This window comes from Panicum virgatum, chromosome 6K (genome assembly GCF_016808335.1).
Source record: "Panicum virgatum strain AP13 chromosome 6K, P.virgatum_v5, whole genome shotgun sequence".
Classification (NCBI taxonomy): domain Eukaryota; kingdom Viridiplantae; phylum Streptophyta; class Magnoliopsida; order Poales; family Poaceae; genus Panicum; species Panicum virgatum.
In genome coordinates this window covers 28904973-28926393 of record NC_053141.1, presented here as the reverse complement: position 1 = coordinate 28926393, position 21421 = coordinate 28904973, and the positions used below count along the sequence as shown (strand labels likewise).

General features: G+C 48.2%; 1 protein-coding gene and 1 pseudogene across 2 annotated transcripts; both read left to right on the top strand.

Annotated features, from left to right (window-relative positions):
* The first annotated feature begins 1590 nt into the window (after positions 1-1590).
* Positions 1591-6111, top strand: LOC120712172 (GMP synthase [glutamine-hydrolyzing]-like). Of its 2 annotated transcripts, none has more exons than XM_039997887.1 (6): positions 1591-2278; positions 2731-2981; positions 3082-3457; positions 3581-3712; positions 3822-3997; positions 5917-6111. In XM_039997887.1, exons 1-6 carry the CDS (start codon positions 1709-1711, stop codon positions 5963-5965), a joined length of 1554 nt encoding a protein of 517 aa, XP_039853821.1. In that variant the 5' UTR covers positions 1591-1708; the 3' UTR covers positions 5966-6111. The 2 variants fall into 2 exon arrangements, with proteins under 2 accessions (XP_039853821.1, XP_039853820.1); XM_039997886.1 differs by lacking the exon at positions 5917-6111 and adding an exon at positions 4675-5298.
* Positions 6112-7213: 1102 nt separating this feature from the next.
* Positions 7214-20878, top strand: LOC120713371 (annotated as a pseudogene).
* Positions 20879-21421: the final 543 nt, after the last annotated feature.

Below are 21421 nucleotides of genomic sequence, written 5' to 3'. Positions count from 1 at the left end.
CGAACGGAAATGAGTCGAAAACGAACGGTCTACGAAAAGGTAAAACAGAAACACCGACCTGTAAAAAAGGTCGAGGGTCATCAGCAGATATATGTAAAAGAATATCAAGCGACTCGGAATTCGCTCATCTGCTTTCTCCACTATCGTATAGTAAAATAATAAAACGAATATAACAAGGGAAGGAAAAAAAAAGATTTCCCTGCAATTTGGCCCGTAGGTACAAGTACTGATGTACATACGGGAGTCTGTCATCGACGACGGACTGAGTGGGCTAAACGCCAGAAGCAGCCCAGCCTGTGAGGCTCGCATCACGATTGGGGCCTGAACTGGCCCAACTTCTTAACAGCACTCCTGAGTCCTGACCATCATGATAACCGGCGGCGGCGCGGACTACAACTTGGAGGCTTCCAGTGCGCTGTGTGGGCAGGTGTGCGGGTGATGGCCGAGGTGGTGCGAAGCAGCTGGCGGCGGGCGGGAGTGGAGCAAGAAGGTGATCTTCAGGGTGGAGCGGGACGGCGTGTTGTAGGAGGGCCTCGGCGGCTGGCTCGGGGAGGATCGGACGAGGGCCTCGGCGGCTGGCGCCTGGCGGTGGCGGGCGCTGCAGATCTCCAGGAAGTCGGCGTCGGCGATGGCCCACCCGCGGGGCTTCTCCAGTGGCGGCTCCTTCTGCGTCACCACCGGTCCGGGGAGGTTCGGAGGAGGGGCTCGGCGGCTAGTGCCTGGCGCCTGGTGGTGGCGGGCGAGCGAGACACGAGGCACTGAGGGAGAGAAGCGGTGGGTGGCAAGGGAGGGATTGAGGGAGGCAGAGGCGTGTGGTGGTCTGGTGGATAGGGTTTCTGTTGTGGGTGGTACGGAGGAAGTAGGAATGGCTGGGAGGTGGACGTGGTTTGAGCTCGCGGCGGGAACGGTTCTCGGCGCCGTCCTGGCGACCGGCAGCGAGACTGCTGGTGCGTGGGGTGCGGGCGCAAGGCGCCAGGGAGAAAGAGATAAACTCTATCTCTGGCTGATCATTTCATTCCTTGAGAGAGGGTTCTTATACATAATATCTTAACAAACTCTTGACCCTAACAAATCGGAAACCATCCTAGAATCTAGGAACCGAAACACCAGCCGGCCCAGCGCGCCGCTCGTCAGCCACGAACATCGCGGCGTCTTCGCTGGTAGACTTGGCCGACCATAATAGTTTCCCTGTTGATTTGGGCTGGGCCGTTCAGATTCAAGAGGACCTCACATTTGCTTGGGTTTGTGGGCTGCAAATTCGGGATATTTCGAATTTGTGAAAACAGGATATCCCGATCAAATATGGGAAATGCGAAAACGATCGGGATAGGAGCCAAACCGTTTTCGACCCGTTTTCGAATTTGACATCCCGAATTTCGTATTGATTTCGAATTTGTCCGAAAATACGAAAACGACGCGGTAAAATGTAGAAATCGGAGCGGAACGGAACGGGATTTATCCCAACCGTTTTCAACCCTAGGTATATAAAACTCTATTTAGACATAATATCTTCCTTGTTTTAAACGTGAAGTATATATCCAAACAAGCCGAATATCTCAATATCTGTATAGGTCCATTTCCCGGTCCAACGTGTCAGTTGACTCATCGTTAAATACCCGTGAAACATCTGCCTTCCTGGGTCATCCCCGACTCCTAAACCCCAAAGCACCAAAACCCTAATCCCCTCCTCCCCGCCGCCACCGCCGCCATGGGCTCCGCCGCCGCTCTCCCGGCCTCCGCCGGCTCTGGCGAGAATCTAGTCCTCATCCTCGACTACGGCTCGCAGTACACCCACCTCATCACCCGCCGCGTCCGCCAGCTGGGCGTCCTCTCCCTCTGCGTCTCCGGCACGGCGCCGCTTGCCGCCCTCGAGAGCCTGCGCCCGCGTGCCATCGTCCTCTCCGGCGGGCCCCACTCCGTCCACGCCGAGGGAGCGCCCACCTTTCCCGAGGGATTCCTGGACTTCGCCGATGGCGCGGGCGCCCACGTGCTCGGCGTCTGCTACGGGATGCAGCTGCTCGTGCAGTCCCTTGGCGGCGCCGTGGAGCCCGGGGAGCGGCAGGAGTACGGGAAGATGGAGGTCGAGGGGACGGCGCCGTCCTCTGCGCTGTACGGGGAGGCGGAGACCGGGAAGCGCCAGACGGTGTGGATGAGCCACGGCGATGAGGTGGTCAGGCTGCCGGAGGGGTTCGAGGTGGTTGCGCGCAGCGTCGAGGGCGCCGTTGCAGCCATCGAGAATCGGGAGAAGCGCTTTTATGGGCTCCAGTATCACCCCGAGGTAGCAACCTTTCGGATGAAATTTTCAATGTTAAACTATAAATTCATTTCCTCTGTTCTTGGTTCTTTGAAAGGAAAGCTTTTCCCACCTTGGTACTTCGTATAAGATGGGGGTTGGACAGCTTCTATGGGAAGCTGTATGGAGCATACTGTTTGATTGCTATAAATTTTGAATCCGTATAGTTGTCCGTCTTCTCTTGCATTTACCTGAAATCACCAAATAAATGACCATGCTACGTGGTTTTCGTTATTCAATTGGCCTCAATTGAATTACTCTATATTCATTATTCAATTGAATCTCTGTTTTCATAAAGCAAGTGGATGACATAATTTTTGGTAGTATTATTATTAATTGTGTATCCATGGTTACTCTGTGTAGCATCTGGTTGTTATTTGTGAATCTGTTGATGCCATAGAACATAGCATGACTGATGAACTTTTTTTTATGCAAAGGTTACACATTCACCCCAAGGAATGGAAACACTCCGCCGCTTCCTATTTGATGTTTGTGGGATCAAAGCTGATTGGAAGATGCAAGATGTGCTGGATGAAGAAATCAAGACCATCCAAAGCATGGTTGGCCCTGATGAGGATGTTATCTGTGCATTGTCAGGTGGAGTTGATTCAACTGTTGCTGCCACCCTTGTTCACAAGGCAATAGGAGATAGGCTTCATTGTGTTTTTGTTGACAATGGTCTATTGAGGTAACAATATGCTGCCTTATTGCTCAAGTTCTTTTTTGATAGCATATGCTTATTTCGACCAAGTGTTCAATGAAACTAACATACAACCTCGTCTTTGCAGGTACAAGGAGAGAGAACGAGTAATGTCAACCTTTGAAAGTGATTTGCACCTGCCAGTTACATGTGTTGATGCCTCGGAGCAATTTCTCAGCATGTTAAAGGGCATCGAAGACCCAGAGCAGAAAAGAAAGATTATTGGCAGGGAGTTCATAGCTGTTTTTGATGATTTTGCTCACAAGCTGGAACAGAAGGTAGGGAAAAGGCCTGAATATTTAGTTCAAGGGACATTGTACCCTGATGTAATTGAATCATGCCCACCTCCTGGGAGTGGAAGGACACATTCCCACACCATCAAAAGCCATCACAATGTTGGTGGCCTTCCAAAAGATATGAAGTTAAAACTCATTGAACCACTCAAGCTCCTATTCAAAGATGAGGTATCATTCCACATCAATTTGCTTATTATGTTTATGAATTTTTTTGTTGAATGCTTTATCAGGTGTTGTATGATAAAAGAAACACTTCAATTATTTATTCTCTACAAATTGCTATGTTTCTAGGTGCGGAAGTTGGGGAGTATTTTGAATGTCCCAGATTCATTTTTAAAGCGGCACCCATTTCCTGGGCCTGGTCTTGCTGTACGTGTCCTAGGTGATGTTACACAAGGCAATGCTTTGGACACCCTTCGTCAGGTTTGAACTTTCAGAATTGCAGAAATTTTGCTAGAGCACCTTTGATATTGTTGAAATTTTGCTAGAGCACCTTTGATGCACTATGTGATTTTCATTTTATTTGTTTTAGGTGGATGACATATTTGTTCAGGCTATTAAAGATGCTGGCCTCTATGATAAAATTTGGCAAGCTTTTGCTGTCTTCTTGCCGGTACAAACAGTTGGGGTTCAAGGTGACCAGCGAACCCACTCCAATGCTGTTGTCTTAAGGGCAATCACCAGTGAGGATGGCATGACTGCAGATTGGTATGTAGCACTAAAGATCCTGCTCCCATTACACTTTTTTCTAGCAAACTTTAGAGACAGTTGTACATTGCTGAAATATTTTGTTGCATGTACAGATAAGTTTGCTTCGTTGCATTTGTATTCTTATCTCTTGAGTTCAGGAACAAATAATTGGCTGTCATTGTGATATAATTGGTTAGCTCAAATACCAGTGTTTGAGGGAGACTGGATTTTTGCCTTTTATTGCCCAGAACAAAGGTGCTATCTGGTATAGACAACCCAAAACTATAGGCATCTTATTTATGTGCAAACTGCAGAGTGCAATTGGTTCTCTTATAGTGTATCTTGATTCTTGAGTATAGTACCCATGTGATAGTTAGCAAAGTCTTACTAAACTTTTACTAGGCAAATTGTTCTAACCTACAGAACTGTTTTCTGTTATCTAATATTACCTAGAGTTAGTTTTTTTTCTTCTTTTTTTTGCACTCACAGTCACAGTGCTGCTAATTCACGCAGTGTCTTTAAACAGTTCACTGTTTTATAAGATAGGTGTTGCGGCTTGATGAGTTCTATGGCTAGATTAATGGGATTACTAGTTTAGTAGATACAGAGATTAAGAATTGTCATTAAAACCGTGGATACCCATGGGCACGGCACTAGTCTTATCATATCATGTCATTGTCTTTTTAAATTTCCAGGTACTATTTTGACCGTGAATTCCTAGTAGATGTGGTCAACACAATCTGCAACAATGTCCGTGGCATCAACCGTGTCTGCCAGGACATCACATCAAAGCCACCTGCAACAGTTGAGTGGGAATAGGAACTGGTGCTCTGATGGTGTGACGGTGGGGTCTGGCTCGGAAGTTGAGGAACAATTTACCTTTTGGTGCTGAGATCAAATGATATATGGCCCCAGTTATTAGTGTAATGATTACGGTTTAGTCAAAAATATCCTTTATCGAACCTTAGATGATAAACACAGCAAAACTCGTGAACTCTATACTCTGCTAAATTCTAGAGTATACTTCTGGGTCACTGAGCATTTTCTGGGGCATCTGGATCCGAGAGTTTCTTTTTCTATTCATGGATCGAGACTGATGTTGGGAAGGACATCTGGATCCGAGGGTTTAGGGAAGCGCACTTGGTTTCTTCGTTTTACGTTTGTCTTGCTAAGCACTATTCTGAAGCTTTTTTTTTTCAGCATGTAGATTTAACCAAACGGCAGGCAATGTAATGTAGGTTCAAACCAAATGGCAAAAAAGACATTTGCGCCATTTGTCTGTTGTATATGTAAGCGACCGGAGTAATCTTCATTACATATATTTTGAAAGTTGGTCTAAGATTCAGACATATAAATCGGAACATGATGGGATCCAGCAAACTGATGCGAGAGCTGTAAACTGAAAAACTCGGCACCGACCAGGTGGTAAGTCGTGAAGTCTCCAGAAATTCCCATACACTGGCTAGTTTGTAAGAGCTGTGAACTGAAATGAGCGATGCACCACAATCTTTTATTTTCTTATTATCACGTCCAGGCAACCATATAATAAAACAGTCTGGCAAAGCTAGATGGGCACAAAAAAAAACGTGTGTGCAACAGTGAGGAGAAATAGTTCAAGGCTACATTATTAATATATCAGAACAAAAATGCCTAACTAATTCAAAAATGTTCTAGTGATCTACAAAAATTGACTACATCAGAACGTGATAAGACATTTACCTGCCCCTCAATATGCACGTTCATGTTCGCCGGTATTCACACTGATCCCAGAAGAAATGCTGCTGTAGATACTAAATTGGGTCTTGTTTAGAAGATATCGTCTAAGGAGTCATAGATCAAGTTACATTTTCAATTTCGATAATACGACTTCAAAGCTTTGAATGTGCACAAACTGTCTAGCCTTTTTAGTCGTCTTCTGACATGTATACATTTCCAAGCAAGGACGCACAACTTAATTTCCAAGCCGGCTACTACTACAGGCATTGAGGACTGGTGGCTTCAGTCTTTGCAACATTTGCCAGCAGGGCAGCGAAGAACGAAAGCGGCAGTGATGATGTACACTGCTTGAAACTTGTCGAAGGAACAAAATAGAAGAATTTTTGAAGGGAAGCAAAGCAGAGCCTACAATGGTATGCAGCTCATCAAGGAAGAGGCCAACCTTCGGTTCTGGGCTTGCGGAGCCTCCGATGTTTCTTAGGTCCATATGAATTTAGCTATCTTCACGAGTAGCGTATCTCCCCTTTTATGCTGGGGCGAAGCTAGGGCCCGTGCTGGGTGTGCTGCAGCACGGGCCTAGCCAGCTTGTCCATTGTAAATCTGTAGTATTTAGATATAATAAGATTTGAACTTCTCTCCTCCTAATATGATTTGGCAGTGCTCTTGCTCTAATTTTTTTATTTAGAAAAAGACTGTATACATTTCTAATTGGAAAAAGTCTAAATTACTCCCCTCAGTTATAGTCAAAGTCTGAATAACCCCATAAATTATTGTTTGGTTCATTTCACCCCTCAAACTATGCATTTGGGTTCAAATTACCCCGTAATAAAATTTGTCTTTTTCATTTGTCTATGCATAGGTGGAGTTTTAAATTGAAATTTTACAAGATAACAGTACACAACATAAAGCATGTTAGAAAATATATCATATTTTTTATCAATATTTTCATAGGTTAGAATATTTAATAGTAAATTAATAATTAGAGTTCAAAATTATATTAAAACTAATGGTAAAAAATTATATTTTTTTCTAAATATTCATTGTGATGCCCACTATTATCTTGCAAAATTTGAAATTAAACTTCAACTTGTATGGAGTAACAAAAAAAAGACAAATTGTATTATGGGCTAAAATGAACTAAATGACATAGTCTAGGGGATAAATTGAACTAAGTTATATTTTAGGGGGTTATTTAGACTTTGGCTATAGTTGAAGAGAGTAAATCGAACTTTTTTCCTTTCCTCCCAACGGGCATGCGAGCAACCAAACACACCCGCAGCTCCAAATCAAGTATCTCCAAAAAGAAAAGAAAAAACCCTACTCCCTTGTTAGTAACTCAGTCCGGTGTTGAAACTTTCTCTTGGTGATCCGCTTCGTTGCTAGCAGTTAAAGCTAGCCAAATATAGACACTGAAACATCAAAAAAAAAATCCTCCACGATGGTTATTATGCCTAAAGCGCAGCTCCTAAACTCCCAACATTTGGGAGAGACAAGCGTGCCGTGAGGACATCTGAGGAGATGGCGAGGAGGCTGCTGCTCTTGGTCGCCGCCGTCGTGCTCCTGTGCACCGCTGAGTGGCATCTCGTACAAGCATACAAGAAGGCAAGCTAGATGATCAGCCCAACGCGTTGCGATCCCCGAATTCGGTGTCCAGTTTTCAGCACATCCACGATTTCTTTTATTTTGCGAGCATTCAACGCATAGATCTTGCAGAGAGTTTACCATTGTCTCTTGGACGATCTGTAGAATTCAGGTCGCTAGTAGTGACACTAAAGAGAGACTAATCAAGATTAGCATTTGTTGTGACGATGGTTAAGCAGCGCTTGATTTTTTTGTTTGCACTGTGTTAATGCGCATGCAGTCCTACATCGTGTATCTTGGAGCACATGCCTATGGTCGTGACGCGTCACCAAAGGAGCATGCCCGCGCAACCGAGTCACACCACGAGCTCCTGGGATCAGTTCTTGGCAGGTAGAATGGTAGATACCAATACCATCATTGGGTTTTACCTAGCCATAAGAAGGGGGCATTGATCTGCAGTCGTTTCATCCTTTTGAATTAAAATTAGGGAAAAGTTTGTTTTTCAACCCTGAACTATCACGATAGTCCGATTTTGGCCCTTGAACTACGAAACCGGACATCCTACACCTCCAACTAACGAAACCGTTTGAAAAACAACCCTGACTCAGCCAAAGGCGGTTTTGCTACAGTAAAATTTCCGAATTTTTGGAATTTCACACCTCTCTCAATTAAATAATAAAGAAAGCATAGTTAATATTGTCTAAAAATCATGATATTTTTTTGGGAGGTAGATCAAAAGACAAGGAATCTATTTTGGCTAGATGTACTGCAATAGACATAAAGGAATTTGAATTATAAAATTTTAAAAATAGGTAGAATTCAAAAATCCTTGAATTTTTAGGTCAGCTAAACCTATGATAAAAATGCATTAAAAATATGATAATTCATAATTTTTTATTTAGTTTAGTTATGTACTTTTTATTGGCCCAAGTTCTATAGAAAATTCATAAATTAAAATTTGAGGAATCAAATTTGATTCAAATTTGAGCATTGCGAAGGAATTCAAAAACTTTCATAAAAACTTGGGCCAATAAAAAATACCTTATTAAACTAAATAAAAAATTATGAATTATCATATTTTTATTTCATTTTTATCAAAGGTTTAGCTAACCCAAAAATTCAAGAAATTTTGAATTCTACTCATTTTTAAAACTTTATAATTCAAATTTCATTATGTTTAATGTATCACATCTAGCCAAAATAAATTCCTTGTCTTTTTATCTACCTCCCAAAAAATATCATGATTTTTAGACAATATTAACTATACTTTCTTTCTTATTTAATTGAGAGAGGTGTGAAATTCCAAAAATTCGAAAATGTTACTGTAGCAAACCACCCTCAAAACATCTTGCTACAATGCTCGAGGGGTGATTCGGACGGTTTTGTCAGTTCGAGGGTCTAGGTTACCCGGTTTCGTAGTAGGAGGTTGAAAAACGGACTTTTTGACTAGTTCGAGATTGTAAAATAGACTTATCCCTTAAAATTATAGCTGTATAAGTTAATGGGGTCCGAGCTGGTTTCTGACAATCAAGTGTTGATGAAACGAGCAGCAAGGAGATGGCGCAAGACTCGATCTTCTACTCCTACACGAAGAGGAGGACGTCGCAAACCAAATTGCAAGTAAGAAGAGAAAACGATTCCCCGACCAAACTTGAATTTTGGTTGATTAACATTCTTCAAAGAGAGAGAGGGAGAGAGAGAGAAAGAGAGAAGTCACGATTGCTGCTTCTCCATTGACGGAGCAGAGCACCCTGACGTGGTGACGGTGCTGGAGAGCAAGATGCTGAAGCTGCACACGACGCGGTCGTGGGACTTCATGGACCTGGAGCGCGACGGCCAGATCCTCCCCGAATCCATCTGGAAGCACGCCAAGTTCGGGCAGGACGTGATCATCGCAAACCTCGACAGCGGTAGGAAAGATTAATTATTATCGATTCGTTCTCTGATGCATTTCTTTCGATTCCATCGTCGCATCCATTCGTTCGATCGAGCTCTACTGATCGACGACGTGCGTGATCTGATCCGGCGAAGGCGTGTGGCCGGAGTCCAGCAGCTTCACCGACGACGACATGGGCGAGGTGTCCGAGCGGTGGAACCGTGGAAGGACTCCTGCCTGGACACCGTCAAGTACGCCGTGCCCTGCAACAAGTGAGCGAGCGAGCGAGCTCCGATCCCCAGCTAGCTAGCTTTTCGATTGTTCAATCCTGCTCCTTGATGGTGACGATCGGTGATGGCGTTGCAGGAAGCTGATCGGCGCCAAGTACTTCAACAAGGACATGCTGCTCAACAACCCGGCGGTGGTGGACGCCAACTGGACGCGCGACACCAAGGGCCACGGCACGCACACGCTCTCCACCGCCGGGGGCAGCTTCGTGCCGCGCGCCAGCCTCTTCGGCTACGCCAACGGCACCGCCAAGGGCGGCGCGCCGCGCGCCCGCGTCGCGGCGTACAAGGTCTGCTGGTCGGGCGAGTGCGCCACCGCCGACGTCCTCGCGGGCTTCGAGGCCGCCATCCACGACGGCGCCGACGTCATCTCCGTCTCCTTCGGCCAGGACGCGCCCCTCGCCGACGTGCAGTCCCTCTTCCACGAGGCCGTCACGCTCGGCTCCCTCCACGCCGCCACCCAGGGCATTTCCGTCGTCTGCTCCGCCGGCAACTCGGGGCCCTACGACGACACCGCCGTCAACGCCGCGCCGTGGGTCATCACCGTCGCCGCCAGCACCGTCAACAGGGACTTCCCCAACGTCCTCACCCTCGGCAACAGCGCGCGCATGAAAGGGATGAGCTTGGAGTCCACCACGCTGCACTCGAGCACGCTTTACCCGATGGTCGACGCCAGGCACGCCGGCCACGCCAACACCAGCTCCTTGGCCGCGCTCCCAGTGCGGAATGGGCACGCTGGACCCCGCCAAGGTGAAGGGCAAGATCGTCGTGTGCGTGCGCGGCGGCGACGTCCCGCGCGTCAACAAAGGCATGGCCGTGCTCAACGCCGGCGGGGGCCGGGATGATCCTCGCCAACAACAGGATGGACGGCGACGACATCGTCGCCGATCCGCACGTGCTGCCGGCCACCATGATCACCTACAGCGAGGCCGTCGCACTGCACAACTACATGACGTCGACGAGCAACCCCGTGGCGAACATCTCGCCGTCCAAGACTGTGACAGCACCGTCAAATTAAAACTCTAATTAAGCATAATGGCCGTCATTTGAACACATCGGGTGCATTAACTTAACGGCTTAATTTGGCGATCCTTTCTCAACCCACATCCCGATCAAAACAACACCAATAGTCCCACGCGAAGATAAGCGCAGATGGTACAAGCACGACAAAAATTCGAAAATAAAGCAAATATTCATAAGACTTAATCTTAAGTTTTACAAACCAAGTTTGAATAAATACATAATTTACAAACTTTGCATTACTGAAATCCGGGTTCAACTAGAGGAACGGGGCCTACAACTACCAAAAGTGTACCTAGGGAGATCCCTAACTAAACGTCTGGCTCCACAACCTCCCATCCCTCTGCATCCCAGCAGATGAACTTAGCGCAGCAAGGACAGAAGTCTACGTCTGCGTGTCCTGCAGTAATGTTTCAACAAAAGCCCTGAGCAACTAATACTCAGCAAGACTTAACCGACCAGTGGGTATAACTTAGCCAACATATCTAGACATGCAAAACTTTTGGTTGGTGGTTAGTTTTGCGGAAAAGCGACTAAAGTGAATCCTTATTTCCATATTTTTAGCTCATGATTCTATATATCATGACCATCATCTAAATTTGGCATATCTAGAGCAAACATGGTAAAGCATATAATATCATTCCAAGTGAATATAACCATATGACATACATACTCCCACTCGATACTATGCTGTGACGCAGTGATCAAGGTGCCCACGTCCGAGAGCAACTGACGGCGAATCGATTCGATTTAACCTTGCAAGGTGGACCTATCCAACACGGCACGCGTATACCCCGTCGGACCACACGCACCAACCCTTCCCCTTCCCGCCTCGAATTACAGAACCGCCCCACCTACATATAGTCAGCCGAGCTCAACGAGAGACCACCAAAATTAAACATATGCATCCCGTTTCTCCGCGACTACTCGACTCGCCCTAAGGGGTGGTGATGAAGTTCTGTACATTCGAAGCGAGACAGTACTAGGCTTACCGTTTCGACTACCTCCTACTCCCGGCATACGGTTAGTACAGTTCAAACATGATCAGCAGGGCCGACAACGGCTCGGTCCTTAACCAACACAGGCGGAACAACACCTCTCCCGCCCGGTCTCAGATTCTATTCTTTCTTTCATTCTAAGACTTCCATCCCAAGATGAGTAACTCATATATGGAAACATAATAAACAACCTATATCTCGCGAGTAACCAAAAATTACTCGACTTCTACCGAACCCTATTTAGCATAGTATATCTATCGTCCTATGCATACTAGTATAACTCAAGGAAACCTAGGGTTCATGCCACTAGGGTTTCAAACAACTCCTAACCATAATGCACAAATAATAAATACATATCTAGGTGTTAAAATTTGAATTAATAGGATGTGCACCGGGGCTTGCCTTCAGTCTGCTACTCAGAGCTAGGGTTAGACGGGCCCTGGGCCGGGTTCTCACGCCTCTCCTCCTGGGCTTGCTCCGGCTACTCCTACGGTGCCGCAATCACCTCGAACACGACGTCCTCAATGGAGGATGCAACACGAATGCATATGAAATAATTGAGTGTAGCTCAATGATGCAACTATTATACTTCAACTGGAATGCCCTGCGGACTGTCTGCGCCCAAGTGGCGGACCGTCCGCAGTACAACTCTGCCGACCCAACAGAACCAACTACCTCTCTGGACAAATCTCAATCTATACGGCAGACCGTCCGCTCCAACATCGCGGACTGTCCACAGTTTAACTCTGCAATACCACCAGAGGCAACAACGCCTCTAGACAAAATTTTAATCTCTACTGCGGACCGTCCGGCCCTCCTTGGCGGACCGTTCGCAGTTCACTCTGCCAATTCAACCAGAAACGATAACGTCCCTGGACAAAATTCTAGACTATACAGCGGACTGTCCGGTCTTTAATAGCGGACCATCCGCAGTTCAACCCTGCGAACCCCACCAGAGACAACATCGTCTCTGGACAATTTTTGATCTCTACGGCGGACTGTCCGCTCTCCAACAGCGGACCGTCCGCTGTTCAATCCTACAAAAACACCAGAGACAACATCGTCTCTGGACAACTTCTAACCTGACCGGCGGACAGTCCGGCCCTCCTAGGCGGACCATCCGCGACTCACTTTTGCAGACCACCCGACAGGCGGCAGTAAGCACGGCGGCGGCGGCACACAACGGGACGGGGAAAGAGGCCAGGGGGCACAAGTGACTCACCACGAATCTATTCCCGCGGTCGGTTCGGGCGGAGGACGACCGGAGAGGCGGATCGACGGTGGAACAAAGCTCCAAGAGGCTCCAATGGTGACCGGTGGTGGTAGGAGTGATTCCGGCCGGGGAGAAGCCGAGCTGGGGGTTGGGGACAGTGGAGGAGGTCCTGGGGAAGGTGCTCGCATGAGCAATCGAAGTATGGTGGCCGGAGGAGGGAGATCGACGGAAGGGGGCGACGGCGGCGCGAGCGGACGAGCTGCGCTCGTCTTTGGTCGAGGTGGGAATGAGGAAGCAGGAGATGACGACCAGGCCCACATCCAGCTAAATATATGGGCGTTACTCTGGCGGACCGTCCGCCGATCCCTAGCGAACCATCCGCGGTTTTCCTGGGTGTTACAAAGACGGAGGTCGGCGTGAAGAACTCGCCGTCCATCGCTCGCTTCTCCTCCCGCGGGCCCAGCGGGATGCTGCCGTCCGTGATGAAGCCGAGCATCGCCGCGCCGGGGGTCGACATCCTGGCCATGTTCACCGAGTACGTCAACCCGATGGAGCTCGCATCCGACAAGCGGCGGTTGGAGTACGCGATATGCTACCGGCCCGCACCGCTCAATGATAGGAAAAGGCCCAACATAGCGAGGTGCGAGCTTTCCCTTCACTCCGAATCGCTGGACTCTTTTCATTGGAGATACCCGCAAGTAAACATGGTCTCCCACTTGGAATGAGATGGACTGACGTTTCTTGTCCGCATATCTTTTTTGTCGGGATTGGGCTATTTTCAAATTCTCCTGTATGAACCGGACTTGTTCATCTGCCTCACTGACCATCTCAGGGCCGAACACATTTATTTCCCCGGCTTCTGACCAGTTCACTGGAGTTCTACACCTCCGCCCACATAATGCCTCAAAAGGAGCCATTTTGATGCTTTCTTGATAACTGTTGTTATAAGAAAATTCTGCTAAAGGCAGGCATTCATCCCATTTCTTGCTATAAGAGAGTACACAGGCTCTAAGCATATCCTCCAGATTTTGATTGATTCGCTCAGTTTGACCATCGGTCTGAGGATGATAGGCGGAGCTGCGAATAAGCTGAGTACCCAGAGATGCATGCAACTATTCCCAAAAACGTGCAACAAACTGTGAGCCTCTGTCTGATATGATTGTTTTGGGTACACCATGAAGACTCACAATCTGAGCCATATATGTCTCAGCATATTGGTGAGATGAATAACTGGTCTTCACTGGAAGAAAATGAGCGGATTTAGTGAGGCGGTCAACGATAACCCAAATAGAGTCATATCGCTTTGTCGTGGGAGGCAAACCAACAATGAAGTCTATACTAATATCCTCCCACTTCCACGAAGGGATATCCAACGGTTGTAGCATACCAGCAGGTCTGAGATGACTTGCTTTGACTCTTTGATAGATATCGCACTCGGACACATATTTGGCGACCTCACGTTTCATCCTGGTCCACCAGAATTTGTTTTCGGAGTTCTAAATCCTTATGTACCACCAGCCGGTTCTTAAACCATAAAACACCCTCGCCATCTAAATGGAAACATGCCACTCGAGGGTCATTCTCTTTGAGCCTTTGCCTAATCTTTTCCATGCCAATATTGTCCTTCTGAGCCGCAATAACTTGATCTCGAAGAGTTGGAGTGAGGACAATGTTAGCAAGAGTACCCTCAGCTACAATAGCCAAATTCATCTTCTCCATTTCTTGACACAAAGTTTCATGCCAAACTGTAGCTGAGACCCAGTTGCAACTTGCCTTGCGACTCAATGCATCAGCAACAACATTTGCCTTACCCGGGTGGTAATGAATCTCCAGGTCATAATCCTTAATTAACTCTAACCACCGTCTCTGGCGCAAATTCAGCTCGCTCTGGGTGAAGATATACTTAAGACTCTTGTGGTCTGAGTATATATGAATAGGATTGCCAAGAAGATAATGGCGCCAGATTTTTTAATGCATGCACCACTGCTGTAAGCTCCAAATCATGTGTAGCATAATTCTCCTCATGCCGCCTGAGGGCTCTCGAAGCATAAGCAATCACCCGCTGTTCTTGCATAAGGACGCAGCCGGGGCCCGTACCTAATGCATTACACAAAAATGTCAAGGCCAGAGCAATATTTGGCTAAGCCAAAGGCAGGAATGAGAACACGGCCACAACTCGTACCTGATGCATCACAGTAAACATCAAAAGGACGAGCAATGTCCGGCTGAGCCAAGACAGGGGCAGACGTTAAAAGCCTTCTCAACGTCTGGAAAGCCTGATCACATTTGTCGTCCCAAACAAATTCCACCTCTTTCTTAAGCAATTCGGTCATGGGCCTAGCAATTTTGGAGAAATCCGGTACAAACCGGCGATAATAACCTACTAGCCCAAGAAAACTTCGGATCTCTGAAATAGACTCTGGAGTCTTCCAATTCAATATGTCTTGAATTTTACTGGGGTCCACAGAAATACCCGCCTCGGAGATAATATGGCCCAAGAATTGAACCTCCTTGAGCCAGAAATCACATTTGCCGAATTTAGCATATAACTTGTGCTCTCTGAGATGCTGGAGAATAATGCGAAGGTGCTCAGCATGTTCTTCTTCATTCTTGGAATATATAAGAATGTCATCAATGAAAACCACGACAAACTTATCCAGCTCAGGCATGAATACCGAGTTCATGAGATACATGAAATGTGCCGGAGCGTTTGTTAACCCGAAGGACATCACCAGATATTAATAAAGTCCATATCTGGTAGAGAAAGCCGTCTTAGGAATATCTTCGGCTCAGATTTGATCTGATGATAACCCGAGCGGAGATCAATCTTGGAAAACACTTTGGCCCCGAATAGCTGATCAAAAAAAATATCAATCCGGGGAAGTGGATATTTATTCTTGATTGCGACGGCATTCAGAAGTCTATAGTCCACACACAACTTGAGGCTTTGATCCTTCTTTTTAACAAAAAGTGTTGGACGGCCCCAGGACGAAGTGCTAGGACGAATATAGCCTTTGTCGAGCAGCTCTTGCAATTGCTTCTTTAATTGCACCAGTTCATTGGGTGGCATCCGATAAGGTCTTCGGGAAATGGGTGCCGTTCCCGGTTGCAATTCAATTACAAACTCAACATTGCGATCCGGTGGCATCCCGGCTAAATCCTCCGGAAAAACATCCGGGTACTCACACACCACTGGTATGTCAGCCAAAGTCTTGCCCTCGGTGTGACTCACAGTTGGAGTAATTAACTCATGGTCCCTTAGAGATAGGGTCACATAACCATGGAGATGAGAATTTATATGCACAGAATATGACAAAGTGTCCAGAAGAATCCCATGAAATTTCATCCAATTCATACCAAGGATAATATCCACTGTCTGTGTTGGTAACACAATTAAATGAGTGACAAAATTTTTTCCTTGAAGCCGTAAAGGCACTTGCTTGACCGTTTGGTTGGTTAGTAATTGCCCTCCAGGTGAATGAATACTATAGGGAACCAACATATGTTCTACTTCCAGCCCAAGTCTAATTACACACTCTTTGCTAATGAAAGTATGAGACGCCCCAGAAACAAATAATACTGTGACGGGGTGATTGTTAACTGAGAATGTACCCGTCATCACTGGAGCTCCCTCAGGAATACCCACGAGGGTGGTGTAGTGCACTTGCCCCGGCTTGAAATGAGCCACATTCTGCTTCTTGCTCTGTTGACCGGACTGCTGGGCCAGCTTTGGTGGCATCAAACAGTTCCGGGCAAAGTGCCCCGGCTGCCCACAGTTGTAGCACGGAAACAAATTGGGGCGCACCCCCGGCTGCTGCACCTAGACCCCCAGACCTTCTGCTCATTCTGCTGAGGGGCAGGAGGCCTGACTGTCCCCTGTGGCTGAGTGTACTGAGGGGGCCTGTATCCCCACTGCTGCGGTGGCTGGTGCTGAAAGGGGGCACGCTGTGGGCTCGACTGCACCAGGCGGAGCCTCTGAGGAGCACTGCTAGAAGACCTCACTGCCGGTGACTTTCTCTTCTTTTCTGCTTTATGAGCTAGGTGGGCGTCCTCCTGAATGATAGCCCCATTGACTAGCTCACTAAAAGCGTTGAATTTAAACATCGCCAGGCGATCCTGGAGCTTACTGCTAAACCCCTGCCTGAAACACGCCTATTTCTTCTCATCCGTGTCCACGTGGTACCCAGCGTACTGTGAGAGTGTGTTGAAATTCTGGGCATATTGCATCACACTGTTGTTGCCCTGCTTTAGGGCCAAGAACTCCATGAGCTTCCTCCTGATCACTCCCGCTGGAATGTGATGCGCCCTGAATGCTTCCTTAAACTCGACCCAGGTGAACCGAGTGCCCTCGGGGAACATGGCCATGTGATTGTCCCACCAAGTGCGTGCGCGACCCCTGAGCTGCTGGGCTGCAAATCCTGCCTTGCCCCATCATTGTACGGGTGCAGGGTGAACTTGGACTCGATGGTCCGGAGCCAGCTATCTGCTTCCAGTGGCTCATCCGCCTTATGGAAGAGAGGTGGCTGGGTGTTCAAAAACTGCTCATACCTAGGGATAGCTGGCTGGTGGTGATGCTCATGCCGCTGCACTCTGCCTTGATCAACAATCTCCCGGAGGAGTGCCGTCTGCTCGTCGCGTTCGGTGAGCATGGCCGCAATGGCCTGGGCCAAATCATGAGGGTTCGGGGGTGCTGCCATTCTGCATTTAACCATGACAAGATTAGTTCCATCATCCGGGTTAATTAAAACAATCCTGATAGTAACTAATCTTTCAATACATGACACATTGCAGAATGTATAGCTTTAAAAACATTTCAGTGTAATACTTGCAGGCGGGGCCAGGCGGTTCGATCGGCTCAACCAGTCGGTCTGACCGATCTGCCTTGGTCCAGCCGAAAAACGTAAGGCGGACCGTCCGCTTAGCGTCTGCGGACCGTCCGCTTTACAAAATGTCAACCCAACTCAGTTTCGAACGGTTCTGTGTAATTTTTCCTTAATGGACGACGGAACGTCCGCGTGTCATGACCGGACTGTCCGTGCAACACATTTGAACTGCCAGACAGTGCTCTCCAGTTCGACCGACACGCTTTCACAAACATTCGCGCCGCGCCAATAAAATCTTATGACCCGAACGTCACCTACAAAGGTCCTTAAGACCTTAAACTCACACCCCCATCAACTTCTACGGAAAAATCTCAAAAACACTATAACATGCCAGACTTACCCGACCAGTGGGTATAACTTAGCCCACATATCTAGACATGCAAAGCTTTTGGCTGGTGGTTAGTTTTGCAGGAAAAGAGACTAAAGTGAATCCTTATTTCCATATTTTTAGCTCATGATTCTATATATCTTGACCATCATCTAAATTTGGCATATCTAGAGCAAACAGGGTAAAGCATATAATATCATTCCAAGTGAATATAACCATATGTCATACATACTCCCACTCGATACTACGCTGTGACGCAGTGATCAAGGTGCCCATGTCTGAGAGCGACTGACGGCGAATCGATTTGATTTAACCTTGCAAGGTGGACCTATCCAACACGGCACGCGTATACCCCGTCGGACCACACGCACCAACCCTTCCCCTTCCCGCCTCGAATTACAGAACCGCCCAACCTACATATAGTCAGCCGAGCTCAACGAGAGACCACCAAAAGTAAACATATGCATCTCATTTCTCCACGACTACTCGACTCGCCCTAAGGGGTGGTGATGAAGTTCTGTACTTTCAAAGTGAGACAGTACTAGGCTTACCGGTTTCGACTACCTCCTACTCCCGGCATGCGGTTAGTACAGTTCAAACATGATCAGCAGGGCCGACAACGGCTCGGTCCTTAACCGACATAGGCGGAACTACACCTCTCCCGCCCGGTTTCAGATTCTATTCTTTCTTTCATTCTAAGACTTCCATCCCAAGATGAGTAACTCATATATGGAAACATAATAAACAACCTATATCTCACGAGTAACCAAAAATTACTCAACTTCTACTGAAGCCTATTTAGCATAGCATATCTATCGTCCTATACATACTAGTATAACTCAAGTAAACCTAGGGTTCATGCCACTAGGGTTTCAAACAACTCCTAACCATAATGCACAAATAATAAATACATATCTTGGTGTTAAAATTTGAATTAATAGGATGTGCACCTAGGTTTGCCTTCAGTCTGCTGCTCAGAGCTTGGGTTAGATGGGCCCTGGGCCGGGTTCTCATGCCTCTCCTCCTGGGCTTGCTCCGGCTGCTCCTGTGGTGCCGCAAGCACCTCGAACACGACGTCCTCAACGGCGGATGCTACATGAATGTATATGAAATAATTGAGTGCAGCTCAATGATGCAACTATTATACATCAACTGGAATGCCCTGCGGACTATCTGCGCCCAAGTGGCGGACCGTCCGCAGTACAACTCTGCCGACCCAACAGAACCAACTACCTCTCTGGACAAATCTCAATCTATACGGCGGACCGTCCGCTCCAACATCGCGGACTGTCTGCAGTTTAACTCTGCAATACCACCAGAGGCAACGACGCCTCTAGACAAAATTTTAATGTCTACTGCGGACCGTCCGGCCCTCCTTGGCGAACCGTCCGCAGTTCACTCTGCCAATTCCACCAGAAACGATAATGTCCCTGGACAAAATTCTAGACTATACGACGGACTGTCCTCTCTCCAATTGCGGACCATCCGTAGTTCAACCCAGCGAACCCCACCAGAGACAACATCGTCTCTGGACAATTTTTTATCTCTACGGCGGACTGTCCGCTCTCCAATAACGGACCGTCCGCAGTTCAATCCCACAAAAACACAAGAGATAACATCGTCTCTGGACAACTTCTAACCTGACCGGCGGACTGTCCGGCCCTCCTAGGCGGACCGTCCGCGACTCACTTTTGCAGACCACCCGACAGGTAGCAGTAAGCACGGCGGGAGGGGGAAAGAGGCCAGGGGGCATAAGTGACTCACCATGAATCCATTCCTGCGGTCGGTTCGGGCGGAGGACGACCGGAGAGTCAGATCGACGGTGGAGCAAAGCTCCAAGAGGCTCCAATGGTGACAGGTGGTGGTTGGAGTGATTCTGGCCGGGGAGAAGCCGGGCTGGGGGTTGGGGACGGTGGAGGAGGTGCTGGGGAAGGTGCTCGCGCGAGGAATCGAAGTATGGTGGCCGGAGGAGGGAGATTGACGGAAGGGGGCGACGGCGGCGCGAGCGGATGAGCTGCGCTCGTCTCTGGTCGAGGTGGGAATGAGGAAGGAGGAGATGACGACCGGGCCCACATCCAGCTAAATATCTGGGCATTACTCTGGCGGACCGTCCGCCGATCCCTAGCGGACCGTCCGCGGTTTTCCTGGGTGTTACAAAGACGGAGGTCGGAGTGAAGAACTCGCCGTCCATCGCTCGCTTCTCCTCCCGCGGGCCCAGCGGGATGCTGCCGTCCGTGATGAAGCCGGACATCGCCGCGCCGAGGGTTGACATCCTGGCCGTGTTCACTGAGTACGTCAGCCCGACGGAGCTCTCATCTGACAAGCGGTGGTTGGAGTACGCAATCCTGTCCGGCACATCCATGTCGTGCCCGCACAACTCCGGCGTCATCGGCCTCCTCAAGGCGGCGCGCCCGGAGTGCAGCCCCGCCGCGATGCGTTCCGCAATCATGACCACCACGCGCACCCAGGACAACACCGGAGCGCCGATGCGCGACCACGACGGCAAGGAGGCCAACACGTTCGCCTACGGCGCCGGCAACGTGCACCCCAACCGCGCCGTCGACCCGGGCCTCGTGTACGATGCCGCACCCGAGGACTACTTCACCTTCCTTTGCTCCATGGGGTTCGGCCCGGCGGACATGAAGTGGCTGAGCGCCGGCAAATTCGCCTACCCGGACAAGGCGTCGCTGATGGAGGACCTCAACTACCCATCCATCATGGTGCCGGCGCTACGCGGCTCACAGACGACGGTGGCGCGCCGGCTGAGGAATGTGGGCCGGCCGGCCAGGTACGTCGTGGCGCGCGCCGATCGGGGTCGCCATGGAGGTGAAGCCGACGGTGCTGGAGTTCAGCAAGATTGGCGAGGAGAAGACGTTCAACGTGACGGTGACGTCGCAGAAGGACAAGGTCAGGATAGGCTACTTGTTCGGGAAGCTCGTCTGGACGGACGGGACCCACTATGTCAGAAGTCCCGTCGCGGTCAACGCCTTGGCGTGAGGCTAGCTCCCAGATTCGTGCTGTGAGCGGAAGGGTGTGTGAGTTTGTGATAGATAAGAGTTTTCCTTTTTTTCGTTTGGTGAGAATGAAATGATATAGGCATAGGTATCTTTGATTGTCATTAATAATAATATTGGATAATTGGAACTTGAGTGCAATGAAAGTTATGGAAGAAGTATTTTTTTATCTAGAGAAATTCTCAATCTATGCTATAAATCTATCTATCTATCTATATCTATACTTCTATACTATAAAAGTTGAAACTTTGTAATACAATTCTCACCAAAATTAACTCCACCCACCCCCTCACAAAACAACTTTTCAAAGCCCGGCCAATTGTTTGACAGCACCTGGGTGGACCGAAAAAATGGAGAGAAGGAAAATGTTTCTGCCCAAACTGAAATTTTTTTTGTCACCGCCCCTTTCTTTACCAGCCCACACATACCCGCGTGCTCATTGGCTCCTCCATCGCCTGTTTCGGCTGCCTCCCGCGCATGTTCTGATGGATGGAAAGGAATCAAATCAGTTGCGCATGCATGTTAC